Source organism: Doryrhamphus excisus, linkage group LG17 (genome assembly GCF_037039965.1).
Source record: "Doryrhamphus excisus strain RoL-2023G ecotype Guam linkage group LG17, RoL_Dexc_Guam_v1.1, whole genome shotgun sequence".
Classification (NCBI taxonomy): Eukaryota; Metazoa; Chordata; class Actinopteri; order Syngnathiformes; family Syngnathidae; genus Doryrhamphus; species Doryrhamphus excisus.
In genome coordinates, this window is record NC_136373.1 from 7,101,855 (window position 1) to 7,121,835 (window position 19,981).

General features: G+C 42.0%; 2 protein-coding genes across 2 annotated transcripts; both read right to left on the reverse strand.

Moving 5' to 3' along the window:
• Positions 1-5,779: 5,779 nt before the first annotated feature.
• rhoab (ras homolog gene family, member Ab) lies at positions 5,780-12,704 on the reverse strand. The gene is made up of 5 exons (XM_058084242.2): positions 12,570-12,704; positions 9,435-9,592; positions 8,302-8,422; positions 8,086-8,216; positions 5,780-7,310 (listed from the first exon to the last, which is right to left on the reverse strand). Exons 2-5 carry the CDS (start codon positions 9,588-9,590, stop codon positions 7,137-7,139), a joined length of 582 nt encoding a protein of 193 aa, XP_057940225.2. The 5' UTR covers positions 9,591-9,592; positions 12,570-12,704; the 3' UTR covers positions 5,780-7,136.
• Positions 12,705-13,262: 558 nt separating this feature from the next.
• Positions 13,263-19,604, reverse strand: tmem115 (transmembrane protein 115). Its single transcript, XM_058084240.2, has 4 exons — positions 19,272-19,604; positions 17,437-18,049; positions 16,886-17,250; positions 13,263-16,753 (listed from the first exon to the last, which is right to left on the reverse strand). The coding sequence occupies exons 2-4, from the start codon at positions 17,926-17,928 to the stop codon at positions 16,471-16,473; spliced, it is 1,140 nt and encodes a 379-aa protein (XP_057940223.2). The 5' UTR covers positions 17,929-18,049; positions 19,272-19,604; the 3' UTR covers positions 13,263-16,470.
• Positions 19,605-19,981: the final 377 nt, after the last annotated feature.

Sequence of the window (19,981 nt, forward strand, 5' to 3'; positions counted from 1 at the left end):
ATGAACGGATCTTTTGACTGAATGAACCGAAATGATCCTGGTGACTGAAATGAACGGTTTTGCCCACCACTACCGGACTTCCTTATATGGGCGTGCACTGTAGGCCAGATATATACGTTCTCTGCCCTCCCCAAACTCTGCTTCTCTGTTTATGGTGTTAGCAATGTCACAGCTGTTTCCAACCAAACTGTCTGTGCTTTCTTTCTTGTCTTCCTGCAGCCGGAGAAAGACGTACCGTTTCTTTTCTGCAACGAGAGCTTCAACAAATAACGAGCCGTGGGCCGCAAATGGTAGGCCACACCCAATTAGCCGAACATGAGTGTTTTGGAGATGTGGGAAAAAGTACAAGACTATCTGGAGAAACCCCACATCCAAACTGCACATAGAGATTCAAATCCGTAACGCCTGACTGTGAGGCAGATGTGCTATAACCACTACACCACCATGCTGTCCCCTTTTAAATTCAATAAAAGTGTTTTCTGCCCCAAATGCAATCATTAAAACCCGCACTGCTTTTTTTTCTGCTGCTGTTTTTCCCATTAGATAGCAGATCTTTGGGTGTGGGGGCGTAATTATTTTTTTTCGAGTTCAATCACAGGCTAGCTGGGAGAATGTATTCGATTCCCTGGGATAAATAATGAATTTAGGTTGAGTACAAATGAACGAGTATATGCTCTTTCTCTCCATGGAGTTGTGATACATGAGCGATTTATGCAGCTGTACTGTATTATCATTAAGGCTGGCTTGTTTCGCCCAATTAAAAAATGGTGTTACACAAGTCCGTACAACATGGAATTGATCCCAGGCAAGGCTGCTCTTCATGAATGAAATGATATTTGATGCACATGTTTGCATCAGATGATTTTAGACAAGATACAATTGAAAAAATGGATGAACGGGTCAAATGCCTGGGGAGTTTTTGGTCATGGATTCATGCACTGTAAACCCGAATAAGTTAGCAGAACTCGAAAAAAGTGAGGCAATCAGTTGCCACGTTTTTTGCCACATTTGAGTATATCAGAGCTTTAATATTTGGAGTTGATATTAGATATACTTATTTAATTTTGGGGTGAAGAGAAAAATAGCTTTCTTTTTCGCATTCTCTCTGCCATGCATTCTCCTTTCTTTAATTTTCAATCTCATTTCAACTCTTTCCATAGGAAGAAGGTGTGCATGTGTAACCTACACAGTACAAATTTATCTGATGCAATGGATTATTTCTTCATATTAATAAAAAATTACAAGTTAAATAAACTGAAAAGACAGCTAATGCAACTGGCAATCAACATTTGTAAGTAGAACTTTTAAGAAAATTTTAAGTTAACTATACTGATACCCCGTGCATGCGTGGGTGCATGGTTGCAACCCAGCTGACTTTGGGTAAGAGGCGGGGTACACCCTGGACTGGTTGCCAGCCAATCGCAGGGCACATATAGACAAACTCTGCAATCACTCTGCAAAAAAGAGTATAATTTAATACTTCAATTTTGGCTGCATGGCAGTCGAGTGGTTAGCGCGCAAACCTCACAGCTAGGAGACCCGAGTTTAATTCCACCCTCTGTGTGGAGTTTATATGTTCTCCCCGTGCATGCGTGGGTTTTCTCCTGGTACTCCGGTTTCCTCCCACATTCCAAAAACATGCTAGGTTAATTGGCGACTCCAAATTGTCCATAGGTATGAATGTGAGTGTGAATGGTTGTTTGTCTATATGTGCCCTGTGATTGGCTGGCCACCAGTCCAGGGTGTACCCCGCCTCTTGCCCAAAGACAGCTGGGGTAGGCTCCAGCACCCCCCGCCACCCTCGTGAGGAAAAGCGGTAGAAAATGAATGAATATACTAAAACCAATTAATTATTTTGAGCATTCGGATTTACAGTGTATTAAGTTGTATGTAAACTATGTTTTTAATTTAATCTTACTTAATATAGCCATAGTTCAAATTAATCAAAACATATTAGTTAAAAGTACTCAAAATGGAAAAACATGTTAAATAAACTTGACATAATTAAGTTATTAGAACTTTGAGTATGCATAACTTCATTTATTTAAGTACTTTGAACATCCAGGCTTACAGTGTGCATGGGGTTCCCATTCATTGGCTCTTGATGCAGATCAGTCGGAAAAGTTAAATCAGTACCTCAGACGAAGCTCCAGCAATATCATGATGGTCCAGTTGCATCACACACCTACAAGGGGGGGAGGTTAAGAGACATTTAGATATGGGATGTAGCATCTCCGCCATCAGGGTCATCACGGCAGCATCATTTGTGACCCGACCAGCGGGGTCTTTTAATTACAACAGGAAAAACACCCCGCTATCTGGAACAAAAAAGCCTCTGATTTTCTCGCTGACAAGTGATGTCCACTAGTCAACTGGTGTGTGAGTTCTGGCCGTGGAGATCATTACCAGCCTCACATCTCACCGCTCCCGTTCTGCATGAAGCGCACACAGACACTACGGTGCACACTAGCGGCCCTGTGTTGCATGGATTGAGTGTGAACATTGCAGTTAATGAGCCTTCATTGTCACCCAGTTATTCTGTTTGTTCAGAAGCATGAGGTTTGTGTCTCTGCCTTGGGCTGATATCAAACCCCAAGTCTCCATTTTGTTTATGTAAGTTTATCTGACTAACAGCTTTTATATATATATATATATATATATATATATATATATATATATATATATATATATATATATATATATATATATATATATATATATATCAATAAACAAAAGACAATATTGATTTTACCGTATGCGCACACCTTAATAAGCTCAAAAAACAATTTGTAGTACTCTTAACCATTGTTTCTTATCACTGTTTTATCCTCTTTTCATTTCTAATTAACTTGTGCATTATTTAGTTAGCTAGACACTTGTTACAACTGTCTATTACTTCTGTATGGCTTACAAATCACCTTACCTGCACACAAAGGGATATAGGTTATTCACGTCTGATCACCTACGAACAGCTTTTTCTTCGTCTTCCACCAGTACGTTAGCGACTGATGCCTTGGATGCCCTCTGCTGGCGAATACCTATATTACACCAATACAGCACAATAGACATTAACAGTGGTTGTTCGTATAAAAAGTCACCTTAAACATCAAACTTAAATGGTCGACAGTTATTTCTATGTATTTATCATACGCCTGAAAAAATAAGCAACTTGTTCCTTATTTAATTTACTTTTTGTGGGAGGAAACCGGAGTACAAGGAGAAAACCCACTCCCGCCCAATGTCTATTTGAGCAATTTCTGCATTCTGCCTTCTATCATGGCGTCCAAACCAGCCCGTTCTGCCTTCTATCATGGCGTCCAAACCCGCCCAGGGCATAATGCGGAAGCAGCTGCAGTCTGCAGCACTGTTCTGTAATGTGTCATTTTTACCGCTAGAGGTCAGTGTAATGTCATGTACAGTGTAATGTTGCGCTAAAGCGGACAAGTGGCAGATTTGTTAAATGTATGTCAATTGAAGTTGTTTAATAAGCATTTTAATAACAATTTTCGTAAGGTTCTTTACTCCCATGTAATTCATTAACAACGCGTTTTTCTCGTTGGTGCTAAAATGTTATCAGTTCCGTATGATTTTTAGTATTAGATTGCACCTTGTTGATGTTGATCTGCATTTTTGATGTTGATAAGAAAACATGGAGGGTAAACCCAATGTCTTATCTATCTTGTCAGACTACACACAGACTAGACTGGTGACGATAATTGTGTTTCGGTATGTATAGAGCCTAAAAACAACTTTGGGAAACAACAGAATAGGTGGGTGTAGGGGTGACTCACAAAAGTGGGCAGTCCCCTGTTGTAGTCATCACCAAAATCATATCAAAACTAAATCTAAACTAAGACGTAAGCAGGGCCATCCTACGTGTCACCAACAGAGATCGTTTATCGATAAAGTGGGCGTGCACAATGAGAATTAAAACATTTCGTAAATATTTTTGTAACATGTAAACATAAAGCATTAAATGTTAAATTAAACGTCTTATCAGATTATATGTAAAATAGTGCTGGCTTGGGAAATTAACAGTGATATGGCGTGTGTGTTTTTGGTCACGCCTCTTCTCTCCGCTTCGGCCCTCCCATTGGTCCTTGTGTAGCTAGTGGCTGTTATTTCATTGGGTGATTCCAGCTAGCGATGAACACATATTGGTTAAAAATAGTTGGGCTCGCGCTGGGCTAAAAATAGAATGGTATATAAACCCGGCGTTTGCTAGCATGTGGAGCTGCACACTGAAGAACTAGAAGCAGTAGCAGGCGCAGGGACAAGGAGAGGAGTAGGAGGAGGCGTTAAGAGAATGGAAAAAAAGCTTTAAAAAAAATCCACCGCAATCGCTGCAGTTTCCCCTCCCCTCTATACTCTGGAGGACGGTGCTGCATTTTTTTACGGTGTCTGGCCACCGCTTTGGGTGGAGTGGCAGTGACGATCTTCCTTCCGGACTGTGGTTTCAACTCTTAGGAGCCCGCAGTCATTACTATGAGGGCAACATTAGAACGTACACTGGCTCCTGTAGATAAGCACTGAGTAGTCTTTATGAATGATCTTTATTATGGAGTGGTGTTTACGTATGGTGGGGCACTAACCGTTTAAGTTAGGTTACACCCAAGGAAAAGTAGGGGACAATGCTATCTATATTTAAGGCCCTTAATAGGAAGGAGCAATGGCTTTTTAATCCTACCCTGACTCAGATGCTCAATTGCTAATACATTTGTTCACTTCCTGTTTTCAACATGCACTAATTCACTATTTACATCATTCTTGTGTGGATTTATTGTCTTAGTACTCAGGTAGTTGAGATAATGAGTTATGATGTCACAGTTCATTGTACAGGAGTTGGACTCTGAGCAAAAGTGGACCAAATACACATTACACAATACTCAGTGGGTGTCTGTGTAATTTGAGGATTGGTTTTGCAGGCCTATAAAAAGGCCAGCTTTGTTAGTCCAGTGAGCGGCATCATGCCACATCTAACATGTGAACATCTCCGGGTATTTCGTATGGTGAACTTAATGATGATGATGGGTGTGGTGTGTTGTGGTGCAGTGGGATGCAAGTATTGATGGTTTTTGCCACGGGGCCAGACGGTCCTGCAGGGCTGGAGGAGGCGAGAGTTGTGGCAGGACAACTTGCAATGTCAATGATGTCCAAAGCATCCAGCAGTTCTTGCAGAGAACAACCTCCTTACGGCGAGAGGGTTGGAACAACGGAGCTGAGGGGCCTTCCAGCAGTGCATAGAAGAACGTACATTACACTTAAGGGGGATTACTTGGAAGGTTAAACCATGTCAACTGTTATTTGGACTTGAAATAATTGTGACACTTTTCAGACACACCCTGTATGTACGAGTGCACATGTGCATTGCTGTGCACAGGTGCTCCTAATGAAAAAGCTAAGCGTACAGCCCTGCACAGGAACATTTTATTGCAGCATCATAAAACCGCTCATCCATCACTCCAGCGGTATGACTTTTGGGCATCGACTGACTTTTAGTGCCTCTTCTCATTCCGGACTCCCATCATAAAGAAGAGCTAGGTGTTATAGAAAGTAATTTATTACACAAACCAAAGCTACTTTACAAATACAGTTTCCAGTCCTGTGCGTGTGTCGTCAAGTAGGAACAAAACCCATCATTCATATTTACAGACGTTGCATACAGCGTGGTTTCCCTGTTTTGTTTTTTTTTTAACTTCAGCATTCAAAAGAATGTTAGGATTTTGAACATTCAATAAAACAAGAAATAAAAATGATTTGTACATAAGGAGGCCTTCAAAACTCTTCATTTTGTCTTTTCAGTTTTGAGACAAAAACATGGACATTGCAGTAATCCAGCCTTTCTCCTGGGATGACCGACGGGCCACCAAGTGTAAATAACAGGAGAATTCCAATCAAGCAAGCAACAGCTAATGTCCCACCTCCTGTTTTTTTCCCTTTCTCTTAAATACTGACAGACAATATATTCAGGACATTTTTAAAGTAGCATATAACAATACAAGAGTAGGTTTCTGGATCGAACCCCATGTCAGCCAGGAAGAACGACAATTGTAAGAGAGCCTGAATACTTAACAGGCCACCATTAGCATTTTGGGAATTAAAAACACTCTTGAATTCTGTTTGAAAAAATACCCTTAAAGTAACCAGGTTCCAAAATGTTGTCAGTTTTTTGAGAAATGAAAACAAAGATGTCCTCCTGGGTCCAAGACATGAATGGTGTGCATATAAATGCAAAACTCTCCTTGTTCTTGATCCACACCGGCAGTCGGACTTTGTGGTAAAGAAGGGAGGAATGGGTGTGAGGGACGAGGCCATGAGAGGAGATTTGAGGCAGGTTGTCGTGATTTACGTAGTAGCTTTAAATTGGCAACACTCGTAAAAGCTGTGGGCACATCATATTACACCGCAGGGGTCAAATGAAGGTTGCATCCTAACACTGAATGCAGTAACTGATAGCGATGTGTCAATTGCAACATATAGCTGAAAGAGGGCTGAGGTCTCAGTGCGCGGACATAGCGAGTCTGTAAGCACAGGATTAGCCTCGCTGACGGACCTCTTGGCTCTGGGACATGTGACGGGGACAAGACACCCCAGGGAAAATCTTAAAAACATGTTAACAGCCAAATATTGTATTAAAACTCTAGGTGTAACCCACACCTCCCCCATTTAATATCTCCATGGATTTGTCCACTTTGGCTCAAACTGAATTGAAATGTGATTAGTTCCACATTTGGGGTTAAAAGCCATTCTAAACCATACTTCTGGCACACACTGACCTGTCAAGTCATCCAGGAAGGAAACTAACCTTGAAGAATCACATGATTTTCAGCAAAGATGTCTTAATGACCTTCAAGGAGGGGTGAGGGGGCGGACATGCTGTAGCTGTCTTTGGCTGGTGTGCAGTGCCCCCTATTTGCAGCAAGCCCACAAAGAGTCCAATGGTATACCTTCCCAACCCTGCCCCAATCCTTCTCCATCAAAGCCGCCCAAACCAAAAGTCCCAGGGTAAATTCAGTCTCCTTAACAGCAGTCCGTCCGTCCCTCCCTCCCACTCCCATCTAGTAATGCCTCCATTCCCTCTCAGGCCACAGGGTACAACTGGGCCAGGTCCGAATTGTTCCAAGAGATGCGCCACTTCACAGCAGCGCACATCTACCATTCTTTTTTCCGCGGCGTGCCTGCAGCGCCGCCCTTGTGGCCATCTCAAACACCTCTCGTACGCCATCCTTGGTCTTGGCAGAGCATTCCATGTAGCCAAATGCTGCAATCCGGACTGCCATTTCCCGGCCCTCTTCAGACTTCACAGGCTCCTGTTGGAGAACGAGGAAATGTGAAATAATGACGCATCTCATCAGTGCACTTGCCAAAGCTTGTTTAAAATGCTGGTACGACATGCTAAATGGCAACATGTGAAAAGGACGTGGAAAAGTCCAGTTGTGTGTACATCAGTCGTCCCCAACCGGACAGGCTCATTTCTGTCAAATCCCTTAATGGACTGGTTAACAAAAACCCCAAAAGAAACCAGAGAGGTACACTCCAGACGTCATGGTAGCCAAATGTTATGCTATTGCTATATACCAAAGCATATAGCTTAGTGTTAGCTTAATTTCAGACTGCAAGTCGTCTCGATGTGTATATTTTCACCACATTGTATTATAATTCTTTGATTTAAAAAAAACATATGTCCGATGAAAATGTGTAGATTCTGAGTGGGGGAAAAATATGAGAAGCATGTTTATTTTGAACGCAGCTTGTCTTAGATGTAAATACACATTCTCTACACATGGAACACACTTTCATGACCCTTCAACATAAGAGCGCCTTTTGGCCCATGTCTGCGCAAACAAAACAAGCGTGTCATAAAAATATCTTCCATATTCAGTTGGTATTGCTTGGGTGACTACATCTTCCTTCATCACAGTTTGGTGAAGATGTAGTAGCAATGCGTGCAGAGGCCGACATCCCATTAGAAAAGTTAGCCAGTTTGTTTCCTTTCAAACTCTCTGCCTGTATGGCTATGGTCAAATATTACAGGATGTGACGTCACACGAAACTCAAAAAATTTATTTTTGAACATGACTGTACCTGTTTCATCTTAGCCAGCTCGCGGCGCGTGTGCTCATCATTGCGCAGGTCTTTCTTGTTCCCGACCAGAATAATGGGAACATTGGGACAGAAATGTTTCACCTCGGGTGTCCACTTCTCCGGAATGTTTTCTGGGTTAAAATAAAAGAGCATCTTGTCAGTTGGAAATACGTTCAAAAAGACCATATCCCAGATTTTGATTTGGTTTGCACTCACCCAAGCTGTCAGGGCTGTCTATGGAAAAGCACATGAGAATGACGTCAGTGTCTGGATAGGAGAGAGGTCGGAGCCTGTCATAGTCCTCCTGACCAGCAGTGTCCCACAGCGCCAACTCCACCTGAAACATCCATCAATGTATAACACAATCACACAGTGAACGCTGTGGAAAGACTGCGGTCTACTGTCAGTTTAAAAACAGTAATTACACGGAAACATACATAAACCTGTAAATGCTATATTAATGGCACATTTTAATTAACCTCAGAATCACCAGTAGTCACCGGCATCGTGGCAAGTCGTGTACCCCTTCACACAATTGACCTGACTCCACAATTGACTCCTGCACACTTAAATGTATAATTTTTTTTAATCTTAAATAACTTGAAATATTGAATGTAATTACTGGGTTAAAAAATTTGCATGGACAACTTGAGCATTAATAGACAGGGAATCATCCTACATATCTTTTATAGCGGTCTGATGATGGGACCCTTTCGGCAACCTTGCAGTTCAAATTTTGAGAAATGGTCAAAATTAATTCACATTCTTGTAAATTCCCTCATTGTGAGTGCGATGTTTGGTGCAGGCACTGATCAGGGCAGACTGTGGTCGTGTTTGTACCAGGCAACTTGCGGGGTAGCTAAAAAGTCCTCTGTAAGACCACAAAGGTAAGCTAATGAGCTGTTACGACTGTTAGCGATCGTTATTTATATGCTAATTAGGCGGCGAATACCGCCCATTTATTATACTGACCCTTTCACATGCTAGATAACGTGTTGCCGCCCTTTCCATCGCCAAATACAGTGTATGTGTTGCGTAGATTAGCCTGTGCTGTTTCAAGCTAGTGACCTGTATTTGTGCTGATGTTCATTCATTTCAGAAACCAGACTCATTGCGGCATACCACTTAACTTGTCAGTTGGAATTGGACTGTAATCAATAAAGTCCATACAGTTCTGCCACAGTGTTCGGACTCACTCTCTAACCAGAGTTCTGGTGTGCATAAGGTGGTCCAGTTACACTACCTAATAAACATACAGTCCGCTCTCCCCCACACACATTTTACAGACTAGGGACGGAAAGAACTTGACAAAATGGGGGTTTGATAGTAGATCCGAGTAGGTCTCTTACCTGTTTGCTGTCCACCTCTATGTCAGCCACATAGTTCTCAAACACAGTGGGGACGTAAACCTCGGGGAATTGGTCTTTGCTAAAGACAATCAAGAGGCAGGTCTTCCCACAAGCTCCATCCCCGACTATCACCAGCTTCTTACGGATGGCTGCCATCCCTACAGGCGGGGAATAAATTAAGAAAATGTCACCAACATATCATGAAACATGAGTTTCCTCAAGGCATTCCTGTGATATAATGGCCACAAAACTAGAGCATATGGATGGAAACCATGGGGGGAAACATGTTAACATGAGATGACACTTAAGGTTCCCGGAATTCTTATAGTTATTACATACCAACCAGATCAGGCTTTGAGGAAGCAAGTTGTGCAACAAAGTAAGAGGAAGTTATTGGGAAACAAACACGCACACCCAATAAAATGGAAGAACTTTCAAGTCAAATTCAAGAGAAAAACATCCATTTGCCCCAATCTTGGCAATTATTTTTATTTCATTCATTCATTTTCTACCGATTATCCTCACGAGGGTCGCGGGGGGTGCTGGAGCCTATCCCAGTCTATTTGGGCGAGAGGCGGGGTTGACTGGTCGCCAGCCAATTACAGGGCACATATAGACAAACAACCATTCACACGCACATTCATACCTATGGACAATTTGGAGTCGCCAACCTAACATGTTTTTGGAATGTGGGAGGAAACCGGAGTACCCGGAGAAAACCCACAAACCCCAAAAAAGATGGGTGAGGTCTGCACGCTAACCACTCGTCCACCATGCAGCCCATTATTTTTATTTAATTAATGTTATTTTTTTTAGGATGAAGTCGTCACACAGCTCTGATGATCTGACAAGATCATAGATGACTCCAAAGAAGTGATGACCCGGATACTTATAATTAGACAGCATCCCCTTGTGCAAAGTGCACTGAATAGTTGAACGATGCACAGTGACACCATCTGCACCACGATGATGTTGTAGGTCTTTGGCAAGACCTCCGATTTCACAGTTTAGAGAGAAGACCGTCATTTCAGAAGTATGTAAACAACACAGCCTGCGCTCTGCTGTTTCGGAACAACTATATGCTAGTGTACTGTCTTTATAATTATCAACATTATTATTTATTAGCCCAATTTGGTTGATGTGCATAATAGCACCGTGTTTTCTGTACTATATACCGCACAGTTTTAATATTTTTATTCTGATCGTATGACTTATTTTATGAAAACCCTAGTTCAACGCTGCAAGCGTCCTATAAATGGTCGAATAATCTAAGTAGGACAGAGCTGTCAAAAATATTAGCCCATTCCCTGGATGACTTGAAGAAAAGACAACAAAAATGGGGCAGGGGGTGCCTGGAGGCATGTGCAGAGTCAATGTTTGACCAGCAACGGGGTCTACATAACAATGTACCCTCACTTTAAAAAATGGCACCTCATTGCTGAAAGGCAAGTCATTACAGACACGGCTGCTTCAGCGCTGATAAAGTCGAGAGCATTGAGCAAAGGTGAATATAAAAAGGTGAATATCTATAATCAGTCAATCTGCATGGTTTTGTGTTAAAAAGAAAAATCAGTAAACAATAAAAGGTAACAGCAGGGAAATTACCAATTAAGATGTGTGTTGTGTCATTTCCCTCCTTAAACTTTAATCTAAGCCTAAAATTCTCAATCTTAAAGTCAGCACAAAGACACCACCAAGACAAAAATCAGGTCAAATTACACACAGCGGGTAAGACGTGTCAAATTCACATGTAAAATTAATAAGGTTTCAGAACATTTTGTAGACAACGCGGCTGTTCTTTACACAAAAAAGCATCATCCTCTAGTGTTTTGAAGCTAAATACAGATTTTTTTACCAATATTTGGTTTTCCGATGGTTTTCGCAGTTGCTTATTATATGTATTGTAGAAAGTCGGACCACATCGCCATAAATCATCTTACGACTATGAGGTCGTTTTGGCTGCATTGATCTATGGACGCATTAATGAAATTGGATGTTGACCTGTCGCTGTCATCTTATTCCATTAAATGGAATGAGAGGCTATCAGTGCAGTAAGCAGGTTCAAGGGTAAAATGTGTCAAACTGCAGAAATAACACTATTAGTGAACTGTACCATGTTATGCATAACCAGTGCAATCTAACACTCGATGCCTTACCGAGGTACCCATGTTACTCCGTTCTAAATTGTAATTGTACAAAGTGTATTGTAACTGTAAACAACAATACACACTATGTCAAAATGTTTTACTTTAGCAGCATGAAGTTGGATTGTAGTCCATTGTTTGATCACATGCCTTCGCTGATCAGAACAAAATCCATTCCCAGTGATTTCATCCACTCCGCAGTGTTCCATAGCGCAGATTTAAGGTCTATAGAGTAGTCTGTAGCACACAGAGAGAACTGTGTCTCATCCTAAGAGAGCTCCCAGTATAAACCAGTGTTTTTAAAGCAGCCTGCCACTGGGTGGGTCACTAGAAAGATGGCGTCATCACAGAGGCAACAGATGGCTAGTGTGTCCGCAGTGGAAGAACGTGTGGGTGGCCTCAATTCAAATTCGACACCCCGAAGAAAACCACATTAAACGCGCCTATGGCTTTTTATTGACTGAAGGCAACCTTGGGAAGACATATTTACATGTCATGGGTATTATATTTAAAAATGGTAGTTAACCTCACCGCCGATTTTCACCTTGTATTACTTAGGATAGAAGAAAATTATGTATGTTTGATCGAACAATAAGAAAAAATAAGGTTTGAATGTGCCTTTAGATAAAAGTCAACGAACCTCCTCCTGTTCAGTCGAGAAAAGACCCTTTGTTTGGCTACACCGTTTCGCCAATCTAGGCCAATAGTCACAAATACATTTTAACTGATAATTAATTACAATATCACACTTATTTATTTGAATTAATGTGGATTAGGTCACCGCAGCTCTTGCTTCCAAACAGGAGCAGCTTTCCCCCAAATAGTATAACTGTCTGGAAAGTGCGGAAGCGGCATTAGCAATGGAGGTCGTTTAGGGGGGGGCTAGCGACGCTAGCATCGGCTAACTGCGGCTTACTAAGCCTTCATATAACTTTAACAATAAACAATAAAAAATAAACATATCTAGAAATTATTATTAAAGTAAGTTTACCTGCGTTTTTTTGTGTGGACAAAGTTGCGTGTACGATGGAGATGAAGTCGCTCGCCGCTGCCAGCCACCAGCCTCACTCACTGGGATACAATTGAATTGCTTTCGGGTGCGCGCAGGCGAGGGTTTGAAACTCGGACCTCGAAAAGGCAGGGGGAGGGGTGGCGGGCACGCGCTCCAGAGCCACACCTGCGCGGGCACGATAAAATTGATGATGGGGAAGGCGAACTGCTATCGGAATGCGATTATTATTGAATATTATATTATAAACAACTACAATATTATATATTATATTGGGAAAATACACTAGAACAAATGAAACGTAGTAACTTTGGGCTTACTGCCCCACCTAGTGGCCAGCTTTGGTCATTTTGCCACAATATTCAATGAAGTGGGGTTACTATAGGGTTACTGTATTGTGTCCTCCTTAGGACAGATACAATACGAGAATATTGTGATAAGTATTGAGTGCTCATTTTTAGTCTTCTTCTGAGTGCCTTGCTAGCTTATATATCTATATATATACAGATATTGGAACGGTCTTCCTGACAGTGAAAGCAGCGCGATAGCGCCATCTGCTGTTTGAGATCTTCCCAGGTAAAATACAATGCGGTGACCTTAATTCGAGATAAACATGCTACTGTATACGGAGATGAGTGCCCTCACTGAACAATACCACATAAATTACAACACACATCTCATACAATCACCTTTATTTTATGTACAGAAGTATATTGTAAACTAAAACTGCAAAGTGTGCAACATACAGAGATAAACTGCCATTAAGACAGTGCTTCTCAATGATTTTGTCATGCCCCTCCAAAGGACCCCACTGATTTGAAATACTATTGAAATTGATATTTATTCAGTTATCTGTACTGTACAGACCAGGGCCGGCCCAAGCCCCCACACGGGACCCTCACACAGGTAAAAAATAATGATTTATTTCTTGTTTAAGTTAGTTTGCTTATGCCTTGGATCGGCTCTGGTACAGACTGAACTTGAAACTGAAACCAGAAAAATGCAACAAAATTGAGAGCATATTCAAGAGTCAAATTGCACGTTGAGTACTATAAATTTATACATGTCGGTAGGTCTGCATTGAAATGAAAGCCCACCCCACCCCCGACCCCGTGCCCCCAGGCGTTCCACTATTTGAGAAGCACTGCAGTAAGGTGAGATGCAGGTAGAGAAATGACAGCTAAAACTGCCATTAAAAACAGAATTAGCTGTCATTAAAAACAGAATATTGTTGCAAACAAGTTGCCCCTCTACAATATGACACTACCATGGCGCCTTGATGAACCAACATACAAAACCCCTAAAAAAGGTGCAGTCTGCCTTGATTACACAGCTACCCCTGGAGACGCTAGTGTTTGAACACACTGGAAGCATTACATGACACCCTCTTCCTGTTTCGAGTACACAAGATAGCCCAACATACCACAAACACGCACTAGTTATGCAGTCAGGTAATGATAGCGATTTGACAAAGTTTAGCTACTAGCGTTGGCTATCACTGAATGTATAGCCTATGACAATAGCATGACCAAAAACTGTTGATTGCTTCTTTGAGACTTCTTTAGAATATGTGCACATGCTATGCACATATACATGAATACCAGGAATACCAGGAATACCATCTTATTCAGGTTTAACAACAATTTACACCCATTTTTATGTGGTTTAATTTGTAAAGGTAAAAAATATACAATCTGTTCTTTTGGTAACAAATGGTGGCCGATGGGGGTGGTGGTATATTTTTTTGGTCGAAATTTATTTTAAAATTTGGAATCAGACATTCAACACCTTTACAAAAAAGGCAAATTAAGTGAAATTAAGTGTCATAAGCTTTGTATTGCGCTGTCACAACGAAAGCCTTACTTTAGGAAGGTTGTCGCTCTTTAACAGCAACTTTCAGTTCATACAGTATTTTTCATATAAATGGTATGTGTTTACACTGCTTTCTTTTTCTACTGAAATCCCAAACAGAAGGCAAAGTACAGAGAAGTGAAACTACATTGATTTCTTACAATTACATCAAGTAATATTCAAAGCAACTTGGCACTATTGAACTGTAATTGTTGCTAAAAGCAGTTGGGTTTGTTAAGACACCTTCCCCATTAGTACACGATCCTTAGCTCTTGGTGGTTGACATTAGAAGATACAAAAGGGCATCTGTTCATTCATAAAATATGGCCAGTGTGATTCTCTTCAAAATAAAGGTACGGCAATTTAAGAGGTTGAAAAAGAATATAGATTAAACAGTTTCAATGGCTTTTATCCTACCTTACGTATCAGTCCAAAAGTTTTTGTTTGGGTTTTTTTTGGTGTTTATGTAATGTTTTTCGAAGAGGGGCTTGTTGTTGTATCTGACAAAAAAGGTCCAATGTTCTCCCCCAGAATTCCTCGCCTGGAGTTGTTCACTATGAAAATCAACAATGATCAAATATCAGTATGACCCCCCCAAAAAAACCTTTATAGTCTCGAGCTCGTCTGTTTTTAGTGCAATGCGAATTTCTTTGCACATGATGGCAGTACAAAAAAAACCCAACGTGGCTTTAGTTATTTTTTTCTTGCCGATCCCTGTCAGTTTTCAACATCACGTAAGCAAACAAAACCAAGAAAATCAAAATCAGAAAATTAGATTAGAACACAACCCATGTATCGGTTTCTGTCTTCAGTAAGACCTTTGCACACATCAGTGGAACAGTGTAGATTTGAACCATGAATTGGCCGGCTGTCTAGCACTTTCATTTTACAAATATGTAAAATAAAGTGCAAGTAAAGCAAACAAGGCTGACTAGTGATCAGTGTAGCTCTCTATCAAAGACTCCACTAAAACTTTTTTTTATAAATGCAACCATACTTTTCACTTTCCATGTTTGTATTGAGCCAAAATAAAGCATACTGTAAATGGACAGAAAGCCGGCAATATTCCAACAGCTATTTCTAAATCTGGCACCATTTAAGAGCTTAGACAGTGAGCACACAGGAACGTCGTCCAGGATTGGACGTGGAGTCAACCTAAAATGTTGTCCAGAAGCAGGTAAACAAACTTGAGAGCTGAGACTTGGTTCAGAACCAAGGTTCCCAAAGTGGGGTACACTAAACTGTCAAAAGGGGGTAAATGAATAAAAATGAAAAATAATTAGGAGTGCACCTGAATGCCTCGCGGTCCAAGGAGACAGAGCGTGGTGTTGTTCATTGCTCTGTGTCCGCCATGAAGAAGCAAGTTTGCAAAATACACATTTTTGAAACAGTTACTATAAAGTGAATTAACCGAATAATTAGATTCAGTATTTCAAGGAAATTAACATAATAAGGTTTATGTTTGCAGGAATAGAGGGGACATGGCTTCTGGTCAAATGTCTAAAGGGGTCCGTTGTGACTGTAAAAAGTTTGGGACCACTGGTCCAAAATATTCTCAGCTGGCACTTTTTTTTGTTAGTCATCGCTCAAACAGTAAGAATGTCGCTTTTTCCTTTACTTCCTGAACTCTTCACTGTGTTGCCAAATCACCAAAAACCTCCAAGTCAAAGCTCAATATGTCTTTTTGGGAGGGAGTCTCTGGCACGGACAAGCTTTCTCTTGAGTGTGCATCCATTTTGCTAAGTATTTTTTAAAAGTATGCAAAACAGATGCGTGGTGCCATGCACACACCTCCTGCCACTTGGAATCAAACCAGGAAGATACAGCGTCTGCTTTGCTTGCAAGAAGGAAGGACTTGTGTCAAGGTGGCCTATCTGACAACACTGGTTGACATCCAACACATGTGAAGGTGAACTCTGAACGTTCAACCTGTGTGTTGTTTTTACAATGACACAAAGGTCTAACATGTCACTGAATAGATCCCAGTCAGGATGCTTTAAATCAGCGCCATCGTGTGCAATAGAACTGTAAGTTATGACGTGGACGGTGCGTCCTCAAAGCTGATGATGCTCGACTCCGGGTTGGACTGTGCTCCAGTGCTCTGCGACATGGAGGACAGGGTGGTGGAGGAAAGGGACATGCTGACATGTCCTGCTGATCTGGATGAAGAAGAGGGAGGGTCACGCGGGAGGAGTGGCTGCCTGTCTGTTCTGACCTCGTCGTCCTCGTCGTCGTCTTCATCGTCCATGCTGGGCCAGCTGGACTGGTCCTCCACACGCTTTAGACGTTCGTTCAGAGCCTTAAGGGCCAATTGCCTAGGAGGAAGATGACAGAAAAGCGTACAGTCCTTGGTTTGCAAAGTGACACACTGGGAAAAGTATGAAAAAAAAACCACACAAGACCTTCCATCAATGCAAAGAGACAATTACATGATTGATAACCCTCACCTCCTCCTCTCTGCATCCTGTGGGTCTGTCCCCGGCAGGCTGATAGTGATAGATGATGGTGCCCCCACATCGTACCTCTTCACCATCTTCCTACACACCTTCACCTTGACCAGGGCGGCATGCACCATCCCCGCCAGCAGACCCACCGCCGGCTGCAGTGCCTCGGGGAAGAAGCTTGCGAAAGCGAAGTGGTCCGACATGTCCCCACGGCCCCGGCTGTGCCTCTGGTAGAAGCGCAGGTAGACCCAGCCGGAGAGGGCGCCGTAGCTGTATGCGGCCAGGGGGGCCGAGTTCTCCAGCAACCCCGAGAGGCGCAATAAAGTCAGGAGGAGGAGGACCAACGCTGGTGCAGCTTTGAATCTTACCTGTAAATTAAGACAGTAGAGATGTGAATTCTTGTGAGGACTGTGCTCAAGGATATGGCAATTTCACAAGATAAAAGTATCTAAATTAAGATTTAGATACAGAGAAAGAATCATATCAAACAGGAGTTCAGAACATGCCACATAGACTAGTCCATTAATAATTGAGAAATGTTAATTTGGCCTCACCTGTGGAACTCTGAGCACAGTTGTATCGCCCATAGTCTGCTTCAGCGCCACTAGGACGCCTCCCAGGAAGCCAGCAGCTCCATGGATGCGGACAGCAAACAAGAAGTCTAGGTCAAATGTGGCCACGTAGGTGAGGAGGTAGGAGAGGCCTGCTAGAAGGCCTGCAGATACATTTACCACGGCAAAAAAGATCAGCAGTTCCAGGGCGCCCCACAAAGGCTCCAGCAGGCGCCCACAGGCCATCACCGTCCCTACACTGGCCGCCACACCCCAAAAATGCTGCTCCACGATCCCATGGGTGACCAGTGTCCACACCCAGAAGTTAGGAGGAAATAGATAACCCGGAGTGACCCCCAGTGAATACGATGTGTTCACAGCCCAGGAGAGCAGGTAGAGGAGAACCACCAGGGCACTTATGGCCTTCACAACCACACTAGTGCTGGCTAGTGTGGCCAGGAAGTGTTGTCTCGCCACAGGCAGGTAACGATTCATGTTTTGAGGAAGATCCCTCCAGAGATGATCGAGTGGTGATGGGATGAGGTTAATGGCAGGTGGGACAAGTGAGACTTGAAGATCCAGACACCTTCCCAAGCATCATTTCTCTGGGAGTGACCTTTGGAGAGTAAATTGCAAAGTTATCTGTAAAGTTGATTGAATCACATTGTGAAAGAGAAAAACACTTTCATGGGGAAACAGAACACAGTACCATACTAAAGTGTATAAAATCATATGGCTGAAGGTTTGTAGCTTTTTATACAAGAATATGCTTAATTTAAAATTTTATATTGTCATATTGTGATACCAGCATGGTGGTCGAGTGGTTAGCGCGCAGACCTCACAGCTAGGTAACCCGAGGGTTCAATTCCACCCTCGGGTTAGGGTTACTCCGGTTTCCTCCCACATTCCAAAAACATGCTAGGTTAATTGGCGACTCCAAATTGTCCATAGGTATGAATGTGAGTGTGAATGGTTGTTTGTCTATATGTGCCCTGTGATTGGCTGGCCACCAGTCCAGGGTGTAGCCCGTCTCTCGCCAAAAGACAGCTGGGCTCCAGCACCCCCGCGACTCCCATGAGGAAAAAGCAGTAGAAAATGAATGAATTAATATTGTGATACATCCCAAAAATATCACTTTAAAGACCTGAACAAAATAAAATTGACAAGTTGAAAAATAGCTAGAATTTGCTTTGTGCACATTCGGATCTTAATGAGGCTTTACAAAGAACTTGTGTGTGGTTGTATATGTGCGACTCGTACTCGATGAGTATATTTTCCCCACACGCAATGTGGAAATGGCTATTAGCATCCCTGCTCCCTGTGTGCACACTCTATAATGCTACACAAACAACAGCTTTTGCTCCATGACACACAAAATAAACACTGTTAGGACACAGATAAATTGTGACTTAAATTGTTCCTAATATGAATTTACTTACAATATCTATCCGAAGACAAAAAAATCATAATAAGCTCTGCTTCTTCCTGCTCCTTTGCGGTTGATTTGTGCCAGTGTAAGCATGTAACGTTCTTTGATTAAACTTAAACCGTACTTCGATTCCCACCTTAACACTAGCGCTTTTAGAATAATTCTATCGGCAGATAAATAATAATAATAATATGTTTAAAATAAAAAAGTAATGCAGCGACGAGCAAATATATAAAAGAAGAGTTCCATATCTGCTAATTCTGGTGCTATTTTGACAAGAGTTAGCACGTCAACACGGGGGAAGCTAATGTTAGCTAGTTGGCTAAGTCAGTGTGAGCTGTCCGCCATGGAGGACTACCAGATTATGTCTTGGTTAAATTAGTAGATGAAGCAAATGAGTCACTTTTACCTGGTGGAACCAACCCGTCCACGGAGCTCCGGTCGCAGTCTTCTGCGTCCCCTTGGCCAGGCGACATCTACCGGGGCGAGCCCGAGGATTCCCCGTAGCCAGCAACAGGCCTTCAAAACAACGCCTGATACACCTGAGAACAGCGACAATGGCTGTGTGGACAATATGTTATTAACGCTTCTTCGCTCTTTTGTTTATTTAATACCCCATTTGCCTCTTGGATGACGGTTGAAATATAAATACTAGCTTAACAAGTACGCCTCCTGTCCGAAACATCACTGGGCAACAGACCTGCACAGCCTGCTGCCACAAAAAGCGTCAAGTCACGTAACAGCAAAGGATGCTGGGAAATGGTGTTCCTTAACCCTAAACCCTAAAAATGTCCAATTTGCCTGGTAGTTTTCTTCATAAACTAAACTTTACTTGCATTTTTTGAGAATGATTTTGTCAAAAACATCAAACATAAAAAAAAAACATCAAAGTCAAATAATAAAACAAATAAATGGTGATGGTTGAATTTATTTGGAATATATGTACATGCAGTTTACATTGAAGGCCTCATGTTACAATTCACAATTTTATATGTCCATAGTCTGGATGGCAAACTGGAGGAGGTGGCTGCGGACATTTGGAGCTCCAAGAACTGCATTTCTATTGTATTTAATATATTTTTTTAATATAAATTTAGTAAATCTAATACCAGTTTGTGA

Coding starts and splice junctions, on each gene's coding strand:
- rhoab (XM_058084242.2), bottom strand. CDS start 9,590: ATGGCAGCCATCCGTAAGAAGCTGGTGATAGTCGGGGATGGAGCTTGT. Junction 8,423..9,434: donor TAGAGGTGGACAGCAAACAG/GTAAGAGACCTA, acceptor TGGATGTTTCAG/GTGGAGTTGGCGCTGTGGGA. Junction 8,217..8,301: donor AGACAGCCCTGACAGCTTGG/GTGAGTGCAAAC, acceptor ATTTTAACCCAG/AAAACATTCCGGAGAAGTGG.
- tmem115 (XM_058084240.2), bottom strand. CDS start 17,928: ATGAATCGTTACCTGCCTGTGGCGAGACAACACTTCCTGGCCACACTA. Junction 17,251..17,436: donor CTGTGCTCAGAGTTCCACAG/GTGAGGCCAAAT, acceptor CTTAATTTACAG/GTAAGATTCAAAGCTGCACC. Junction 16,754..16,885: donor CAGGATGCAGAGAGGAGGAG/GTGAGGGTTATC, acceptor TCTTCCTCCTAG/GCAATTGGCCCTTAAGGCTC.